At 63.9% G+C, this 17,554-nt stretch overlaps 3 protein-coding genes across 11 annotated transcripts in view; 1 reads left to right on the plus strand and 2 right to left on the minus strand.

Annotated features, from left to right (window-relative positions):
* Positions 1–1,783: 1,783 nt before the first annotated feature.
* AAAS (aladin WD repeat nucleoporin) lies at positions 1,784–9,839 on the plus strand. 2 transcript variants are annotated; one of them, XM_072847464.1, is made up of 17 exons: positions 1,784–1,861; positions 2,237–2,372; positions 2,659–2,786; positions 3,255–3,310; positions 3,504–3,595; positions 3,960–4,006; positions 4,554–4,652; positions 5,479–5,622; positions 5,795–5,915; positions 6,193–6,317; positions 6,557–6,617; positions 6,792–6,882; positions 7,443–7,536; positions 7,675–7,742; positions 8,764–8,845; positions 9,197–9,281; positions 9,521–9,839. In XM_072847464.1, exons 2-17 carry the CDS (start codon positions 2,250–2,252, stop codon positions 9,653–9,655), a joined length of 1,551 nt encoding a protein of 516 aa, XP_072703565.1. In that variant the 5' UTR covers positions 1,784–1,861; positions 2,237–2,249; the 3' UTR covers positions 9,656–9,839. The 2 variants fall into 2 exon arrangements, with proteins under 2 accessions (XP_072703565.1, XP_072703566.1); XM_072847465.1 differs by lacking the exon at positions 1,784–1,861 and adding an exon at positions 1,917–1,941.
* Positions 9,840–11,437: 1,598 nt separating this feature from the next.
* On the minus strand, positions 11,438–14,907 carry MYG1 (MYG1 exonuclease). Its single transcript, XM_072847495.1, has 7 exons — positions 14,711–14,907; positions 14,029–14,141; positions 13,791–13,950; positions 13,428–13,577; positions 13,223–13,345; positions 12,057–12,238; positions 11,438–11,957 (listed from the first exon to the last, which is right to left on the minus strand). Exons 1-7 carry the CDS (start codon positions 14,903–14,905, stop codon positions 11,771–11,773), a joined length of 1,110 nt encoding a protein of 369 aa, XP_072703596.1. The 5' UTR covers positions 14,906–14,907; the 3' UTR covers positions 11,438–11,770.
* Positions 14,908–15,614: 707 nt separating this feature from the next.
* The window catches only part of VDR (vitamin D receptor), a 40,025-nt gene continuing 38,085 nt past the window's right edge, over positions 15,615–17,554 (minus strand). For all 8 annotated transcript variants that reach the window (XM_072847489.1, XM_072847483.1, XM_072847486.1 and 5 more), the window contains 2 exons: positions 17,054–17,170; positions 15,615–16,912 (listed from right to left, as the gene is read on the minus strand). In XM_072847489.1, the coding sequence (XP_072703590.1) occupies positions 16,653–16,912; positions 17,054–17,170 (377 nt within the window). In that variant the 3' untranslated portion in view covers positions 15,615–16,652. The remainder of the gene's footprint in view (positions 16,913–17,053; positions 17,171–17,554) is intronic.

Raw genomic sequence — 17,554 nt, forward strand, 5'->3', positions numbered from 1 at the left:
GGCTGCGTCACAGCAGCCACAGCCCCACAGAGCTGGCCAGGACCCAGGTGTCCCTGGGGAGGGTGAGGGACATGTTGCCCCCCCCATGCAGGGGGGGAAACTGAGGCACAGAGGTGTCCCTGTGCCAACAGAGTGGCCGGAGCCCAGTGCTACGACACAGAGGGTGACAGAGCTGTCCCCAGGACGGCTCCCGGAGGAATTTGGGATGGCAGATGCCAGCTCTCCTCACAGCCCCCCAACTCTGCTCCCCCCCCCCAGACACAGGTTTGCTCTTTTTGGGGTGTTTCCCCTCCCCAAAACCACCAGCCCCACTGCCGCTCGCCGTGGGTGGGCCAGTGCCAACGAGAGCATCCAGCCCCGTCCCTGAGCCAAACCCCGACCCGGCGGCCACGGAGGGCTCGACCGCCCGGAGCCTCCCAAACCACGCAGCCCAAATCCATCCAACCCCCCCCAAAACCCCATCAGGGACCCCCCCTTTGGCAGCACCAGATTTTCCTGCCTCGTTGCCCCAAAGTGGGCTTATTTTTGGGGGGGGTGGGGGGGGTTTCAGCTCCCGCCACCGGGTCCAAGGGAAGGGAAGCCACACGGCCACGCCAGGCCTGCGGTGGCTCTGATGTCGGCGCCGTCCAAATCGTTGTCTCCTATCAAACCCCGCTCGCTCCGTAACGGGTGAGGAATGCAGGGCCCCCTGCCGCAGCCCCCCCCGCCGCAGCCTTTATTTAATATCCTGAAAAAATTAAAATAACTTTTGTGGCCGCTAAGGAAAACACAGAGATAAATATAATAAAAGCGAGCCGAAAACAGGAGAAGAAGGGAAATTGAGAGCCCAAAAAAGAGGAGCTGGGAGCGATCCAAGGGGCGGGGGGGGCTGGGCTGGGGGGGAGCACAGCACCCACTGTCCTGCCGAGGGGGAGGCAGGCACCCATGGGACCTGGGTATGGCGAAAGGGGGGGTGTGGACACCCGTGGGACCCAGGTATGAGGTGGGGGGGACATGGACACCCACGGGACCCGGGCATCCATAGGACCTGGGTATGGGGTGGGGGGGACATGGACACCCACGGGACCCGGGCACCCATAGGACCCGGGTACAGGGTGGGAGGGACCGGGGCACCCACGGGACCCAGGGAGAGGGTGGGGATGGACGCGGGCACCCAGGGGACCTGGGTACGGGGGGACACGGGCACCCACAGGACCCAGGCACGGGGCGGGGAGGGGGGGGGGGACACGGGCACCCACGGGACCCGAACACCCCGGGGGCTCACACGCAGGCAGGTAAAAGTTGCACCCACGGGACCCGTGCACAGGTGGGCACCCACGGAAGCGAGCACCCCCCCACGGGACCGCGCACGGGAGGGTCATGGTGTGCCCGGGGCTCTCCCCGGTGCGGGGGGGGGGGGGGGGGCAGGGGGCAGGGGGTGCCCGGGGACCCCACGGGGAGGTGCAGGACACGGGGGGCGGGGGTCCATGCCCCGCCACAGCCCCGCTCGGGCACCACGTGAGCCGCCGGCGCCACGCGCCGCTTTCCCGCCCCCGCGGGGGGCGCACCGCCTCTCTTAAAGGGGCAATGCTCCCCCAAAGGTGAACCCTCCCATTTATCAGCATTTACAGTGGGGGGGGGGCCCTAATTCACTGAGGGAGGGGGTTCGGTACAGAGGGCAGAACGAGTCGCGCAGTCACCGCAGAGGTGGACCCGGGAGGGGGGGGTGCCGACCCGCCGTGTCGCCCCCGCGCTGCTCGAAGCGGGGCCGCGGCCCCTTTAATTCCCCCCCTCCCCTCCCGCCGCCGCCAGGGGGCGCGCGAAGGCGGCGGCGGCGGGGATTGGCCCTCGCCGGGACCCGTCCGCGGGAGGCGGGAAAAGGGTGAGGGGCGGCATGGCGGTGCCTGAGGGGGCTGCGGGGCCGGGGGCCGCGTCTGCGGGGGCACCGGGGCCCGTGCCGGGGTAGGGGGCCGGGAGGGGACGGTGGCGGCAGCAGCGGGCAGGACTGGAGGCGGGGGGCTGTGAACAGGGTGGGGCGGGGGAGGGGGGGCGCTGGGTGCGTGAGGAGGCCTCGGAGGGGAACTGTGGGGACAGGGGAGGGGGCCCTCGGGCTGGGGCCGGCGGATGTGGAGGGTGAGTGGGGGGATTTCTCCCTCCCCGTCAGCGTCACCCCTTGCTCCTGCAAGGCTTCGCTGGGCAGGGGGGCTCGGGGTGGGGGGGCTCTGGATCTCTCAGCCCCTCGGCGCGTTCCCCGCAGGCCCCGCGGCGGGATGTGCTCCTTAGCGCTGTTCCCGCCGCCGCCGCTCCCCGGGGACATCACCCTCTACGAGTTCAATAATGCCTTGGTCTGCGGCCGCCTCTACGAGCAGCTCCTGCTCGCCTTCCAGAGCCAGGTGAGCCCTTCCTGGCTGGGGGTAACACATCCCCCCCCCCCCCCCAGCTGTGACTGGTGCTCCGGCCCCTTCTGCTGGGGGTGTCTCCTCCTTGCCCCCCTCAGAGGTTACCCTCAGCCATGAAGGAGACAGGCTCACACTTACGGTGTTTCTTCATCCCTTCACCCCGTCTTTGTGCCCCTCCTTTTCTCACATCGCTGTTTGCTTTGGGGGGGGCTTCTCCATTTGCCCCTGACTCCCCCCGAGCTCGACTGCTTCGCTCACCACAGGGTGTCTGTGCTCGCAGCTGGCAGACCTGCCCGTCCTCAGCCTGCCCAAGGAAACCCTCAAGGCTCACAGCCGGCTGGAGCACAGCACCCGGCCGGCCTTCATCCACCACCGCGAGTCCCTCTGGAAGAGGTGCCTCAGTGCTTGGTGAGTGCAGACCCCTCCCAAAAACAGCCAGGCCTGCGGGAGGCAAAGCCAGGAGCTGCCTGTTCACTTAATATCTGCACTCAAACCCCCTTCCCTGTACCTGTCCTCCAGCCTCTTCGCCCAGGAGCACGGCAGAGGCCTCACCGCCCCGTCAGCTCTCACCCACGAGCAGTGGGAGGGCACAGCCCGCTCCCAGGCCTTCACAGTGCTGCGCAACACCCCATTCTGAGCTTCCTGGGAGAGTTTGGGGGGGTCATAATATAGCTGAGGGCTCAGCACAGCTGGGGGCAGGTCCAGCAGTCGCTGGTGACTGGGGTGAGTGCCCCCAGCTGAGGGGAGAGCTGGTTTGGAGGCCTTGGGGGTTCTGAGCAGGTGAGGGGGATTTTGAGGGGATGGGGGAGAGAGGTGGCTGGGTTTCGTGTCACCAACGCGCAGGGTGAGGGAGGCTGACCGAGCTTTCCGCTGCAGGCGGGACGTGGGGCTGTGCGGGGTGCTGAAAGAGATCGCCAACGCCGAGGAGGAGGGTGAGTCTGGGCTGCTCGCAGAGGACCTGGAGATCTCCCAGGTCTCTCTGGATCTCACTTAGATCCTTCGGTTCCCTTCATCCTCTTTTCCATCCTGCCCATCCCTGCCTGTCGCAGCTGCCTGTGTTTCCTTTGCCCGTTGGGCCTCTCGCTGAAGACCATGGAAGCAGCAATGGTTCTTTTCTCCCCGCAGGGCTGCAGTGGGTGAAGACTGGCTCGAGCTACACGCTGGCCGTGTGCCACTGGCTCTCCTCGCTGCATGGCTCCTTGTTCCCCCACCTCTCGGTGAGTCTTTTTGGGATTTAACCCTCGTGCTCGGGAAGGCAGGGACGATGCGGCACGTCCTGCAACGCCGACCCTGTGCCGGGGGGCTGGATGGCGGGTGGGTGCTTCCCAGCTGAAAACACAGCAAAATATTCCTTCTGGTGGTGCCCAGCTACAAACGCTGCGGGTTTCCTTCGCCAAAGGGAGGAGAATGGGCGCTGGAAAGGCATTAGGGCAGCAAAGTGCACCAAGAGGGACCAAAATCGAGGGGAGGGGAGAGGGAAGAGGGGGATTTGGATAGTGGGGGGGTCCTCCCTGCTGTACCAGAGGCAGCTCCCGCTCTCGTGTGTGCTGCCAGCTCAGCGTTAACTCTTCTCCCCTGAAGCTAACCAGCGAAGACATGATCGCGGCCTTCTCCCAGGCAGTGGACTGGTGAGTCCTGCGTGTTGCGAAACCGCTGTGCCTGGGTGTCTATGAAACCCTGCGAAATGGGGTTGTGGAGCTGAGTGAAAGGGGTGGGGGTACAAGGACAGGATCACCTCGTTTTTTATGTGCTCCGCCTTCCCGTTAGACAGACGTTAGGGCAAATATTTCCCCATTGCCTCTGGCTGCTCCAGTTTGTATGACGGCGAGAGGCAAAGCGTGCCCCAATGCACTGCGTGTGGAGGAAACAGCGTTAAACTAGATCAGGGCTTGGAAAATTCCTTCAAATACTGACCCTAGACTGTTTGTTAATCGGCCCCTCGGCAGAGCCTTGCGAGTAATTGCTGGGAATGGGGAATTGATCAGAGAAAATGGTCCCATACAGCAGCGAAAAGGAAGTTTTATTTCACTGGTGACTCTGGGAACTGCCTTTGTCAGCCTTGGGGGGCTGCTGGGTGGTCATACCCGATACTCGAGAGCCCATCGCCGCTGCCTTGAGCCTTAAACGCCGGTGTGGCAGCTGGCGTGCCTCACCCTGCCCCGTCCCTCCCGCCAGGGCCGGCTGCACCGTCCGGGCCTTCGCCTGGCACCCCCACACCAGCAAGTTTGCCGTGGCTCTTCTGGATGACTCCATTCGGGTCTACAACTCCAACAGGTGAGGGCTGGGCTGCTCCTCGGGCACCGCTGGCCACGTCCTGGGAGATGCTGCTCCTTAGGGGGGTGCCTCCGCAGACCCCCTGCTCCCCGTTTCGCCCTCTCACATCCGCCTCTGGCACGTACTGAGGATTTCCCCAGCGTCTCTGCCCTGTGCTGCCTCGGTGTGTGCTCAGGCTTTGCTCTCGCCGGCACCGTCCGTCCCCAGAACTTCTTGCTGCGTAGCAGGAGCTCTGCAAGGACAGCTCCGAAAATCTCTGGCCTTACTTAAGCTTTGTTTTTTCTTTCCCTCCCTGCTCCTGGGGGCAGGCGCAGGCTGTGGCGGCACATGGCCTGGCTGCTGTCACAGGCAGAGCAGCCTCCTGGGCGTCGTTGAGTCTCCTTTCTCCTCCAGGTCTCCCTGCTCCCCCAGGGCATGTAAAGCCCTCCTCAGGAGAAGACTCTGCCGGCTGGTCCTGCAGCCCTCCCCGTGCCTCTCTGCTGAGGCACTCTCCCCCAGCTGGGATTTCAAGCCAGCAAGTGCCATCTTCCACCCCGGGGCCGGGCCGTGGGCAGCACGGGGCACGGCACTTAACTGCACGAGGTGTGCTCTGGCTCGCTGCACGGCGCCGCTGTCACCTGGCTGGACTCTCCTCTGTCCGTCCCCCCCCCATGGAAGCAGGTCACGGTGGGGCACATCCCCCCCCTCCCACTCTACGCTTTTAGGCCCCCACTGTGGTCAGAGCCGGAGAGAGGACACTGGGAGACGGTCCGCAGCCCTCCCTGGGCGGTGTGAGGACTCTGATCCCCCATTTTCCCTCTTGTCACGCTTCCCTCCTCTCTGGCAGCGCCACCATCCCTTCGCTGAAGCATCGCCTGCAGAGGAACGTGGCCGCCATGGCCTGGAAGCCACTCTGTGCCTCCATCCTTGCCGTCGCCTGCCAGAGCTGCGTCCTGGTGTGGCACCTGGATCCCACCTCCCTCTCCACGAGGTGACAACCCCGCAAATCTCCCCGGCCCTGCTCTGGTTTATTGTGAGCCCGTTTGGGTTGGCTTTGGGTTAATTCCAGGCAGGTGCCTGTCCTGCCAGTGGACGCAACCCTGGCCTTCGGTGGCATGTGGGCCAGCAATCAACCATGGCGGTTTCTCTCTCCTTCCCTCCAGACCGTCGTCCGGCTGCGCTCAGGTACTGTCCTACCCCGGGCACAGCCCTGTCACCAGCCTGGCGTGGGCTCCCAGCGGGGAGCTGCTGCTCTCGGCATCACCAGTCGACACGGCCATGCTGGTGAGTAAGAGGCTGCACCTCCCGGGGTGCTGCGTTTGGGATACCAGAGCTATGAACACACCGCGGGGTCACCGAGGTACGGTTCGGCCGTGGGACTGCTGGGGACAGGCGGCATTTCCTCGGAGAATGGATTAGGCAGTTCCTGAATTTGAACTGGATCTGAAAGCATCAGTCTGTATTCCCTAAACCACACAAAAACTCGCCCAAAGCTGCGCTAACTACCCAGTCAGCGTTCAGGTCCTGGTGTCGTTATCCTCCTCACTGTCCCCTCCTCCAGGTGTGGGACGTGTCCACCGAAAACTGCGTCCAGCTGCAGTGGTTTGGGGGCGGTGGCGTCACTTACTTGGCTTGGTCACCGGACGGCAGCAAGGTCCTGGCAGCCACTCCCTCCGCGGTGTTCAGGTGAGCTCCCTGCCTGCGAGATGTTTTATTTCAGCCCTTATTATCATTTTCCTTCGCTCCAGAACCAAGCAGATTTGGATTCTTTGTGTCCTAATTGCTCCCATTCCTACTGCATCCGATGTGGTGGGGGGAAAACGGGTGGGTAATTGGGTCTGACACCTTGGACTCCTCCTGGGGCAGCAGAATTGGGGCAGATCCCAGGAATCGATCCTGCTCACTTCAGCTTCTCTCTCTGCCAGAGTGTGGGAGGCTCAGATGTGGACGTGCGAGCGGTGGCCCACTATCAAAGGACGCTGCCAGGTAGGAGGGGGGTATTTCCCACCCATGTGGGGCAGATGTTGCCTCTAAAGCCCTCAGGTGCATGTCTGGTGTTTTAGTATAACTCCCACTTCCAGCTGGCTTCAAAACATCCCTTGCAAGCTGCCAGCTCCCCAGCCTGGGTAGCGGGCGTTAACGCGGCTCTGTGTCCCACAGACGGGGTGCTGGAGCCCTGACGGCAGCCGACTGCTCTTCACGGTGCTGGGGGAGTCCGTCATCTACTCCTTGTCCTTCTCGGAGTATCGGGGTGAGTCTGTCCGAGCCGGCCACCGAGGCGAAGCTTTCCAAGAGCCGACGGCTGGTCCCCAAGTGATCTTGCTTTTGGCCGTGGCTGGGCTTGGCGAGAGGGGCTTTTCGTTCATTAGCTGCGTTTCCCAGCCTGCTGGGTGCGAAAGGACGGAGGCAAACCCAGGACACGCAGGGGGAAGGGTGTCTCAGGGGTGTCTCAAAGCACAGAATCTCTGTGGGGTCAAGTTTTTTCCCTCTCACATTGCTTCTTGCTCCCAGTTATGATCTTAGTCACACACGGTTTGCAGAGGAACTTTTACGGCGGGTTAAATACCCAGCTCACGTGGCTTTTTTCCATGGAGGCGGCTGGTCCTGACGTTTGTTGAGGGGAAACCTCCCCTGTCCTCTACCCCAGACATAGGCAGATGCTGCTGGGATAGCAGCACGTTGCTCCACAGCTGCTCTAAGAAACAGATAAATTATGCATCACTTTGGAAATGAAAGTGTGATTGATGGAATGAGATGACCCGTGTAGTAATTTGAGCAGGAGATGAGAAGTGACCAGGCTGTTTGTTTCAGGGGAGATGCAAGGGCAAGTGGGAGGCTCGAAAACAGCTTCTATCGTGGCAGATCTGTCCGAGACCACCTTCGAGACGCTCTACGGGGAGGAGAGGTGGGTCTGGCTGCCCCTGTTGCCCTAAGGTGATGCCTGGGAGGCGGAGGGGGTCTGTGCCCCCCTCGGCAGCAGCCCCCCAGTGCTGGGGCCATCGGCTGGGAGGGAGGATCTCACTGCTGCTCGTGCCGGTTTCAGGATCGGAGGAGAAGTCCACTCCATGGTGTGGGATCCCACCGGCGAGAGACTCGCAGTGATCATCAGAGGTAAGTGCTGCCTCCACCCTGCCTGCTGCAGCGCCGGGCTTTGCCTGAAAATCCCCTTTCCAGCGGGCAGAAGGGGCGCAAACCCCACTGAGGTGAGGAGTCAGGTCGAGAAGGCAGCACCCACCCTCCGTCCCTCCTCCCCGTGACTCCACTCCTCCGTATCCTTCAGAGAGGGATGTGTCCGAGTTCCCTCCCCACTTCCAGTTGGACGAATCGCCTCTCCCAACCCCCCTGCAAGGTCTCCGTGTTCCCACAGTGCCCACATTACACCTGGAGCCCGACTGGGCCTCTTGGCTCCGTTTCTAGGAGCAGCCCCTGGGATAATTGAGCCATTCAGGCTCTCCTGGATGGGCCCCGCTCCGAGACAAAGCGGACCTTTGAGGGAGCACCGAAACACGGTGCTGGGGATGCTGCTGCCTCAGGCTCCCCTCCCTGCACACCACCGGTGGGGAGACAGCCAAAGCTGCTGGGCCCAAACTCGGTTTTTTTGCTGTGCTTAAAGCTGGGTGGGGAATAAACTGGGTGCGGGGGAAAACCTGAGGGTACCAGGACTCCCATAGCTGGCACCCCCCTGTCATCGGAACCTCCAGGTAGCTCCTGCAAGGATCTCGGTGCAGAAACTGCGACAGGATGGAAAATAACCTTCACACTGGAGAGACGGGGCCCCCACGTCACACCTTAACGGCTGGGGCGTTTCCAAAGGAGTCGCCTCATCTGTTGCCCAAACCCTTCTTGGCCAAACCTACCTACCTGAGACCTCGGAGCCAGCTTTAAATCACTGAAGGGTCTTTGAAAGCCTCGTCCCGGGATCCTGCGCACCTTGGTGCGAGGAAAATGCAGCTCGCAGCCAGCTTTCCTCCACCTCACTGGCTGCCTGCCTCGGTCTCCGCAGTGCCCAGCCGCTCCCCACAAAAACCTGAGCTCCGTGTCCCTGGTCTGGCATCGAGGTGCCCGTCCATGTGCCCGTGCCCTCCCTCGGAGAAGGGAAAGCCTCACTGCTGCTTCTCTCTCCCTCCTGCAGGGCATCCTGACACTCCCGGGAGCCAGACGATCATTGCTGTGTTTCGCACCCGCAACAGCCCCGTGTTTGAGCTCCTGCCGTGGTGCGTAGCAGCGGATTTTGGGTTGGCTTCGGGTTGGTTGAATACCAGCAGTCCCCCAGGACGTGGTGGGGAAGAGCAGACCCACCTCGGAGTGGAGAGGCACTGCCGCCGTGTGCTCCCGCGTCGGGCAGCGTCACCGTTTTACCCCAGAATCAGTTGCGTTTTGGCCATATTGTCCGTTATCCACCTCAAAACCCTTTGCTTCAGGTTGCCCTTGTTTGGTGCATCCCGGCAGGGCCTAAACATCTCCTCGTAACCGCAAGCTACCCTGAAAACGCTGCGTTTTGCCGGTGTGACCGAGTGCTGCCCTGCGGTCGTGCTATAACCGCGGCTTTTCCTTTCCCCCCCCAGCGGTTTCCTGCGAGGCGAGCATGGCGCGCAGCCCCAGCTCATCGCCTTCCACCCCTGCTTCAAGAAGGGTGCCCTCCTGACCGTGGTGAGTGCGGTTCCCGGTTTTGGCAGCAATTCTCGGGGCTCCCCATCGCTGGCCCTGCAGATCAAGCCCGTGGCTGAGCAGGCGGGGTGGAAAAACCTCCCCACAGCGTCCCCACAGAGACGAGAGCGTGGGGAAGGTGTCCTTGCTGGCATCGCGGGGATGAGAGGGTGATACTTGGGCTGTCATCCCCTGCTGTGTTCTGTACTCATCTGTCTCCTCACGTCCTCTTCCCCCTCCAGTGCTGGTCCACAGGGAAAATCAGCCACATCCCCCTCTTCTTCGTGAGCGCCCACGTCCCCTGCGCCAGCCCCAGCCGCAGCCCGGTCATGGCCAGCGCCAGTGTGCGGGAGCAACCCCTCTTCTCGGAGCTGTGACAACACCCGGGTCCTCAGCGGTGTCTTCCTGGAGCGTCCCAGCACTGGCTCTTCCTCCGCAGCCTCCATCCTCCTCCTCCTGGGACACGCCGCGTGGCCTCAGGTGCCTTTAATACCTCCTCGGGGTTCTCACAGCTCGCAACCCCGGTGCTGTACAGATTAAAGCTGGCTCTTTCTCCCCGTGCCCCTCGCCTTCTCTGCGCCTCGCTCTTCCCTTGCCCCAGGGGGCTGGAAGGTTTGTGGGGGGCGAGTTCTCAAAGCCCTGCGGGTCTGGGTGTGCTTCTGGGGCTCCAGTGCTGCTTTTTGATGTCAAAAATAGCTCAGGATGAACCTGCAGAACATCCATTCCCCGTGCCTTAATTAAAACAGAATTAAGGCACCTACCCCAATGTTGTGTAGCACTGGTGGGTGTGAGCCCTCTGCTTTGTTTTGGGGTTAAAGAGGTGCTGCCCCAAGGGGGAAGGTGAGGGCAGAGGGGGGCCGGGGTGTCCCCCAGCCTCCAGGCTTTGCCTCGAGGGTGGGAACAACCACCCACAGTGAAGCAAAAACTCTGTGGGTCCATAAAAACCAAAACTCGGCCCAGCTGGGGCTGTAGCGGGGTGGTGAACGGTGCTGGAGGCCTGGGCCCCGGGCGCTCGTGCTGGCCCACGTGAGCCCGGCCAGTGCCAAAGCGGTCGTGGGGAGCAGATGGGCCACCCCCCTGCCCAGAGTAGGGATTAAGAGTGAGGCTGGGGGGGGGGGGAGGGGGCCGGGCAGCGTGGTTAAACCCCGGGATTACACGTGGTTAATCCCTGGGATTATGCTGTAATTGCTCTGCTGAAGCCCAGGGCACAGAGATGATGGGGAGAGAACAGGGTCCCCATACCCCCCACACTCCTGGGCTCTGCAAACACCCCCAGGACCCCCAAAATCCTCCCCAAAGCCAAGTCCCAGCATGGGGCAGAGAAAACCCCACGCAGGGGCAAGGAGGGCAGCAGCCAGCCCCTCGGTGGGGCTGCACGGGGAGCGGAGCCGAGCCCGCTTAGGGCTGGCATGAGGATATGGGGTGAAAACAAGGGGTACGAACCCACTCCAGCTGCTGGGGCAGGTCTGGGGCTGCTTCACCCCCTTGGGGCTCCCCGGTTTGCTGCTGGTGATGGCTCGTGCCCACGGTGCCTCAGAGGATGGTGCTGAGTGTCTCTTCCTCGCCCTCCTCCTCCTCCTCGGGGCTGGCTGGTTTGCAGGGCAGCGCCCGCAGGTACTCGAGGTGCAACCGGGTCTCGGCTCTGCTCCTCCGGACGTATCGGCCCACGTAGATCAGGACGGCACCGAGCCACGCGCCCACGGCCACCAGCACTGCCACGTCTGGCGCCCGCCCCCGCCCGCCCCCCACCAGGGTCTCGTTGCGGCTGCTGGTGGGGGGCAGCACTTGGGGGGCCCCCCCCGGGCACCGGCAGCCCCAGGGGTGGCCAGGCAGCCCCAGCGCCAGCAGGAGCAGCCAGGCTGCCCGCATCGCCCTGCGCCAGGAGGCTGGAAGCGAGGGGGGGCCCTGTGTCCCCCCCTTCGTGCTGCCGGCTGCGCAGTTTCGTGGCGGGGGGGCAGCGGGACGCCTGGGCTCCCCTCCCAGTCTCCCAGCATGGGGAGGGGTGTGTGTGGGGGGTGATACCTGCTTCTGCACCCCAATTCACAGCCCCTTGCAACCCCATATTGCTACGCACAGCCATGTCCGTCCCCCCCCTGCACCCCAAGGGTCCCCCCTCATCTCCTCCCCCAGCCCCCCCACTGCCTGAGCAGCGAACGCACTGGGAACACACTGGTTTTTACTGGTGTTGGGAACCCATCGGCAGCAGATAGATACCAGGAACGGGGACAATCTTCAGAGAAATGGATGCAAAAAGTCTCTTGCTTTGGGCTCTGACTGGGTTTGTACCAGTCCAACACTGGGACTGGGAGCAGTGACACCCCCAGGGGGAGCCTGGCCCCCCCCAGCCGGTCAGAGAGTTCCAGTGCAGCGTCCCACTGCGCTCCCATTACACGGCCGAGCGGGGACGTCTCAGCCGTCCCCAGCAGCAGTTCCTGGAACCCCCCCCATGCTGGGCAAGGGCTCCCTTTTGGGGTGACCATGATGGGGGGGGCTCATCCGCTCTGCGCTCCCCCCCCACGCCGCTGCGCCAGCGTCCGCCGGGCCATCTCCAACGCCCCCTCCCGCGTGCGGTTGCCGCCGATGAAGCCGCTGGCGTGTACGAAGACGCAGCCGGGGATGCCGGCGAGCTGGGACAGCGCCTCGTCCCGCAGACCTCGCCAGGGCTCGGGGAGAGGGAGGCTGCGGGGAGGGGAGAGGGAGGCAGCAGGTGAAAACCTGTTCCCCGGGGACGGGGACGCTGCCGTGGCGGGGGGGACGCGGCGAGGGGACGGGTCTCACCGGCTCTGGAAGGTGTGCGGCCCCATGGGGACGCTCTGCACCCGCCACTGCCCGCTGCGGTCGGGGAAAAGCACCAGCTGGAGGGGGTCGGGCAGCGCCAGCTCCTGCTCCAGGCTGAAGACGTGCTCCTTCCAGGGGCAGCCGCCCTGCGGGAACTCCAGCACCGCCCCGCTCGCGTCCACCTGGGTGGGGGGGACACGCTGGGCACACGGGGGTCCTGTCCACGCAGCCCCCGAACCACCGCATGCCTCAGTTCCCCCCCCCGCCCCCCCCCAACATCCACGTGCATCTGCTGCCGGGTGCTCTGCCGAGCCTGCACGGGGAGCTCTGGGGGTGCGTGAGCGTGCGGGGGAATATTGGGGTGCACAAGGGGGGTGTGGGGAAGATGCGCGATCGCGCGCGGCGATGTGGGGGTGCACGGGGGAGTGCGTGAGGATGTTAGGGTGCCGGTGCGTGGGGATACGGGTTTGTAACAGCTATATGTGGGTGCACAGGGCACAGGAGGGGCGCATGGACGTGCATAAGGATACAGGGGTATAGAAGGGGGTGTACGGACATGCATAAGGATATAGGGGCACAGGAGGGGTGCACGGCTGTGCATAAGGATATAGGGGCACAGGAGGGGTGCATGGACGTGCATAAGGATATAGGGGCACAGGAGGGGGTGCATGGATGTGCATAAGGATATAGGGGCACAGGAGGGGGTGCATGGACGTGCATAAGGATATAGGGGTACAGGAGGGGGTGCACAGCCATGCATAAGAATATAGAGGTACAGGAGGGGGTGCACGGCTGTGCATAAGGATATAGGGGCACAGGAGGGGGTGCATGGACGTGCATAAGGATATAGGGGTACAGGAGGGGGTGCACGGATGTGCAGAAGGATATAGGGGTACAGGAGGGGGTGCACGGATGTGCAGAAGGATATAGGGGCACAGGAGGAGGTGCACAGCCATGCATAAGGATATAGGGGCACAGGAGGCGGTGCACGGCCATGCGTAGGTGTATAGGGGAACGGGAGGGAGTGCACAGCCGTGCATAGAGCTATGGTGTGCAAGGGGTGCCCTGGGCCATGCAGGGAGCTTTATACCGAGGGGACCTGGCCTCTCCTCACCCCACGCCCCTCCCCAGACTTTCAGACCCCCCAGAAGTGGCACGGCGGGTACCTCAAAGCGTCGCCGGATGGCCTCCTCCACCAGCGCCCGCGCAGGCAGCCAGGCACGGTGGTAGTAGTCAAGCCGGTCCATGAACTCGCCCCCGACCAGCTCCATCGCTCGCTTGAACCCCTCCTGGGGACGCAGAGGAGGGTCAGCGGTGGCCCCAAGTGGGGTGGCCCCATGCTGCCCTCCCTGCCACCCTCCCTGTCCCCACCTCGGTGTCCTGATCAGGGTCGTTCCAGCGGGGGTTCAAGTGGCCCACGCGGGCGCTGAGGGTGGTGGTGAGGGCGTAGCGGGGCTCCCCCTCCGCCTGTGCGATGCCGTTGTCGATGGCATCGATCTCCTCCACGAAGTTCTCATACAGCTGGGGACAGAGCGGGGGACATCGGGGGTCAGCCCGGCTGGGAGCCCAACTGCGGCACCAGTAGCTGGAACAAACTGGTCCCCTTTTTTATGGGGTCCCCCTCCCCAGAGCGCTCTTTTAGGGGGTGACCCCCACCAAGGAGAAGCCCTGGGGAAAGCTGTGTGGCACTGGTGGGGTTAGAGCCCCCCCCAGACCCTCCCGGTTCCCCGGTACCTTATCGTAGAGCGCCGTCACGACGGGGCCGTCCTCCGGCTGCCCCAGGAGCCCCGCGAGGATCTGGGAGCCGAAGTGGCAGTAGACCAACCCAGCGCTGCTTAGCTTCGTGGTCCAGGGCTTGTCGGGCCGGAGGCTCCGCATGGACTGCGCAAAGGACCTGTGGGGCCGCGGGGTCAGCCCTGAGGGTCCCCCAGCATCCAGGGGACCCCGGTGTCCGGCGTGGGGGGGGCCTCACCTCTGGTGATGGTCGTAGCGATGTCGCTCGGGGTCGTACTCGCCCCCTACGTCCACCACCACGTCGCACTGGGCCAGGCGCTGGGGGTCGCGGGTGCGCACCACCTCCGCATCCTGCCGGGGGGTGGAGTGAGGCTGGGGAGCCCAGGGTGGTCCCCAGGAGCAACCGGGGACCCCCGAGAGCTGCCTCGGTGAGAGCAGGGACCCCAAAGAGGGCCTGAGAACTTAAGGGTGACCCCCAGGTGGGACTGGGGACCTGAAGGGTGGCCTCTAGGTGCAACCAGGGACCCTGAGGGGCGACTGGGGACCTAAGGGTGGCCCCTGGGTGGGACCAGAGACCCCCAGTTGGGTCTAGAGACCCGAAGGGTGGCCCCCAGGTGCAACTAGGGACCCCAAGGAGGGACCAGGGACCCCCAAGTGGGGCTGGGGACCCGAAGGGTGGCCCCCAGGTGCCACCGGGAACCCTGAGAGATGCCCCCAGGTAACGGGGGACCCCGAAGGGGGACTGGCCATCTAAGGGCGGCCCCGAGGAGGGACCCGGGACTCGAGGGCGGGCAGGGGCCGGGGCATTGCACGGTGTCCCTGCCCCGGTGCAGGGGTCCCGGGAGGGAGCCGGCCCGGTTGCAAGGGGGCCCGAGCAGGCCGCAATCTCGGTCCCGCCGCACGGTGCCTCGGGGCCGTACCCGGTAGCGGGGCAGGAGGCGCAGCAGGTAGCACGCCAGCACCTCGTCGCAGTGGAAGGTGCCGTCGTGGGTGCCGATGCGCAGGGCGGGCTCGGGCCGCGGCCGCTTAGGCCCGGGCCCGGCCCCGCTCCCGGTGCCCACGGCGGCGGCCATGAGGCGGGCGGTGCGCCAGGCGCTTCGCATTACACTGCGCATGCGCGGCCCCTCCGCCACGGTAATGCGCATGCGTAACACCGCCTTCTCGCCGCCTCTGTACGGCGCATGCGCCCACATCTCCAGCGCGCCTAGGCACGTTCAGCCTGCGCATGAGCCAGCCCCGCCCGACCCCTCCCCGCCGCTCTGCGCATGCGTTGGAGCCGCCCAGCCCTCGCCCATCTGTCTTGCGCATGCGCCAACCGCGCCCGGCTTTCATGACTCCGCCCAGCCCTTCGCCAGCCCCGCCCGGTCCTCGCCCTTCCACCCTGCGCATGCGCCAGTTTACCCTGGCCCCCGCCCGTCCTCCGCGCGCATGCGCCAGCTCACGCCTCTCGGCAAACGCCTCAGCGTGATTACGCACCCGCCCGCCCACCCCTCCCGACCCCGCCCAGTCGCGGCTGCGCATGCGCCTTGCGCGGAGCCGTGGGGGCGGAGCCAAGGCGGGCGGTCGTGGAGAGCGCGCCCCCGCCCCGGCGAGGCGGGGTACACGTGGGCGGGCGGACAGACGGACGGACACACGGGGGACACGGACAGGCTGGGACATACAAGGACACGCACACGGCCACAGACACGTACGTGGGCACAGGGACTGCCCGGCCCACACAAACACCTCCCCCAGCCCCCCAGGACAGACAGACACGGTCCTGCACAGCCCACACAGGGACAGACGGACACACAGCCCTTCCAAAAACCAGCCCAGGCGCCCTTCCCAAGCAAGAGTTTATTTGCAAGGAGCAGCACCCGGCAGGGAGCTGGGTCCCCTCCCAGACACTGTGCGTGGCCCCGGGGGGCCACGACAGCTCTTCCCGGGGGGGACCCTCCCACCCCCCGTCCCCGGGGGCTCCTCCACCGGCACCGAGGGCGGACGGTGGCACGGAGCAGCCTCCGGTGCCCAGTTCCAGCATGGCCCAGGACCCCGCAAGGTGCCAAAGCCGAGCTGGGACCACGGTCCTTACCACGATGCCGTCACGGGCTGTGGGGGACCGCGGGCACGGCGGGGGGTCCTGCCCCAGAGCCGCAGGAAAGGGGTTCAGCTCTGAGAGAGTGGAGGAGTCACCCCGAGATAACCCTGCTCCCCCAAAGCCAGGCAGTAGTGTTGGGAAGGCAAATTACAGCTCGTCCTTTGAGGGCTGAGGACAAATTCCCCCTCTCTAGGCTGACACAGACGTCTCTGGCCTCGTCCCAGTCTCGCAGGAGTGGTTTTAGCTGATCACGCGTGTGGGGACACAGCCCACGGCATCTTCTGGCAGGGATTCGGGGGGTGCAATTCAATTGGAATCTCCCTTTTTGAAAGGAGGTGGGGGTGAGCGCTGCAGATTTTAGGAGGGGAGCAGAGGACGGCACTGACAGCGCAGCAACGCCATGAGTCTGTCTCCCCCCACAAACACACCCCCGTGCTTCTCCTTCCAAGCAGCCTGATTTTTCGGGTCAAGAAAGAAGTGATTCAAGGCAGCCCAGCCTCAAAATATCCATAAAGGGATAAGTCAGCTCTCGCAGACGGCAGGGAAGCGGAAAAGCTGCTCACGGAGTGGGGGGAAACCACACGGATCTGGGTCTGTCACTGCTCTGCAGCGAGCAAACCTCGGCCACCGTGGATGAGAAGACAAAGCAGGACCTCCAGTAGTGTGAAACCAAACCGTTCTATGTACAAAACTCCTGCCCAGGGTCACGTCCCTCCGCTCGCTGCCTTGGGGAAGCCAGGCTGACTTATCCCTTTACTGGTGGGTGCTCAACCCCACGGCCGGAGTCAGGATATCTCGTTGCCGAAGACCTCGAGCACGAGCGGCGTGAGCTGCATGCTGTGCTCAGGCTGGAAGGAGAGGCAGCGGTACTGCTTGGAGTGCTCCTCGTTCAGGCTCCGTAGGTCGGCCAGCTTCTGGATCATCTTGGCGTAGAGCAGACGGCTGCCGGGAGGAGGGTGCCTGCAGCGGATGTAGGTCTGGAGGATCTCCGAGAGGCGATCCTGGAGGGATTCCACCAGCGAGGTGTCCTGCACGCCTGGGCGATCTAGGAAACACCAGAGACGCAGGGTGATTCCCTTCCCTTTTCCCAGCCGGCCGTGATGGAGAGGCAGGGAAAGGTGACATTTTTGGGGATGCAGCCAAAACCTGGCAGGTTATTGACGTTGGGGGATGAGCGTCCTCCTACCTGGGGACAGGATGCAGATGGCCATGAGGAGCACGTGTTCTTCTTCGTGAAGGTTCAGCTTCTTTAAGCCAACCTGGAATTTCACGAGCGGCTCGAGCAGGTCCATGCTGTGGCCAGCTGGGAAGAGAAAGGATCTTGAGCACAGCCTGCTCTGGAACAAGATCTCCCACCGCTGAGGGATGAGCGTGGAGCTCAGCACCTCCTCCTTCAGCACAGCAGAGAGCCAGGACAGTGGAAGAAGATTTTTGATACAGCTTAAACCACGTTGGTTTTTAATTGTACTTTTCTCCCCAGTAGTTTCTCTAAAGCAGGAGATTATGGAGCAGATTGTGCTTTTGAAAGCTACAGACAATTAACCTACAGACATTTTGCCTCCTTATCATCACTTCCACGCTGCCCTGTGTCCTGCACGAGCATCACAAACCCCCACCTTGTGTGCCCAAAGCCCTCTCTGCAAGCAGATCTCTTTCCTGCGTTCCGTGGGTGCCAGCTGCCCCGTGC

Source organism: Ciconia boyciana, chromosome 27 (assembly GCF_034638445.1).
Source record: "Ciconia boyciana chromosome 27, ASM3463844v1, whole genome shotgun sequence".
NCBI classification, from domain to species: domain Eukaryota; kingdom Metazoa; phylum Chordata; class Aves; order Ciconiiformes; family Ciconiidae; genus Ciconia; species Ciconia boyciana.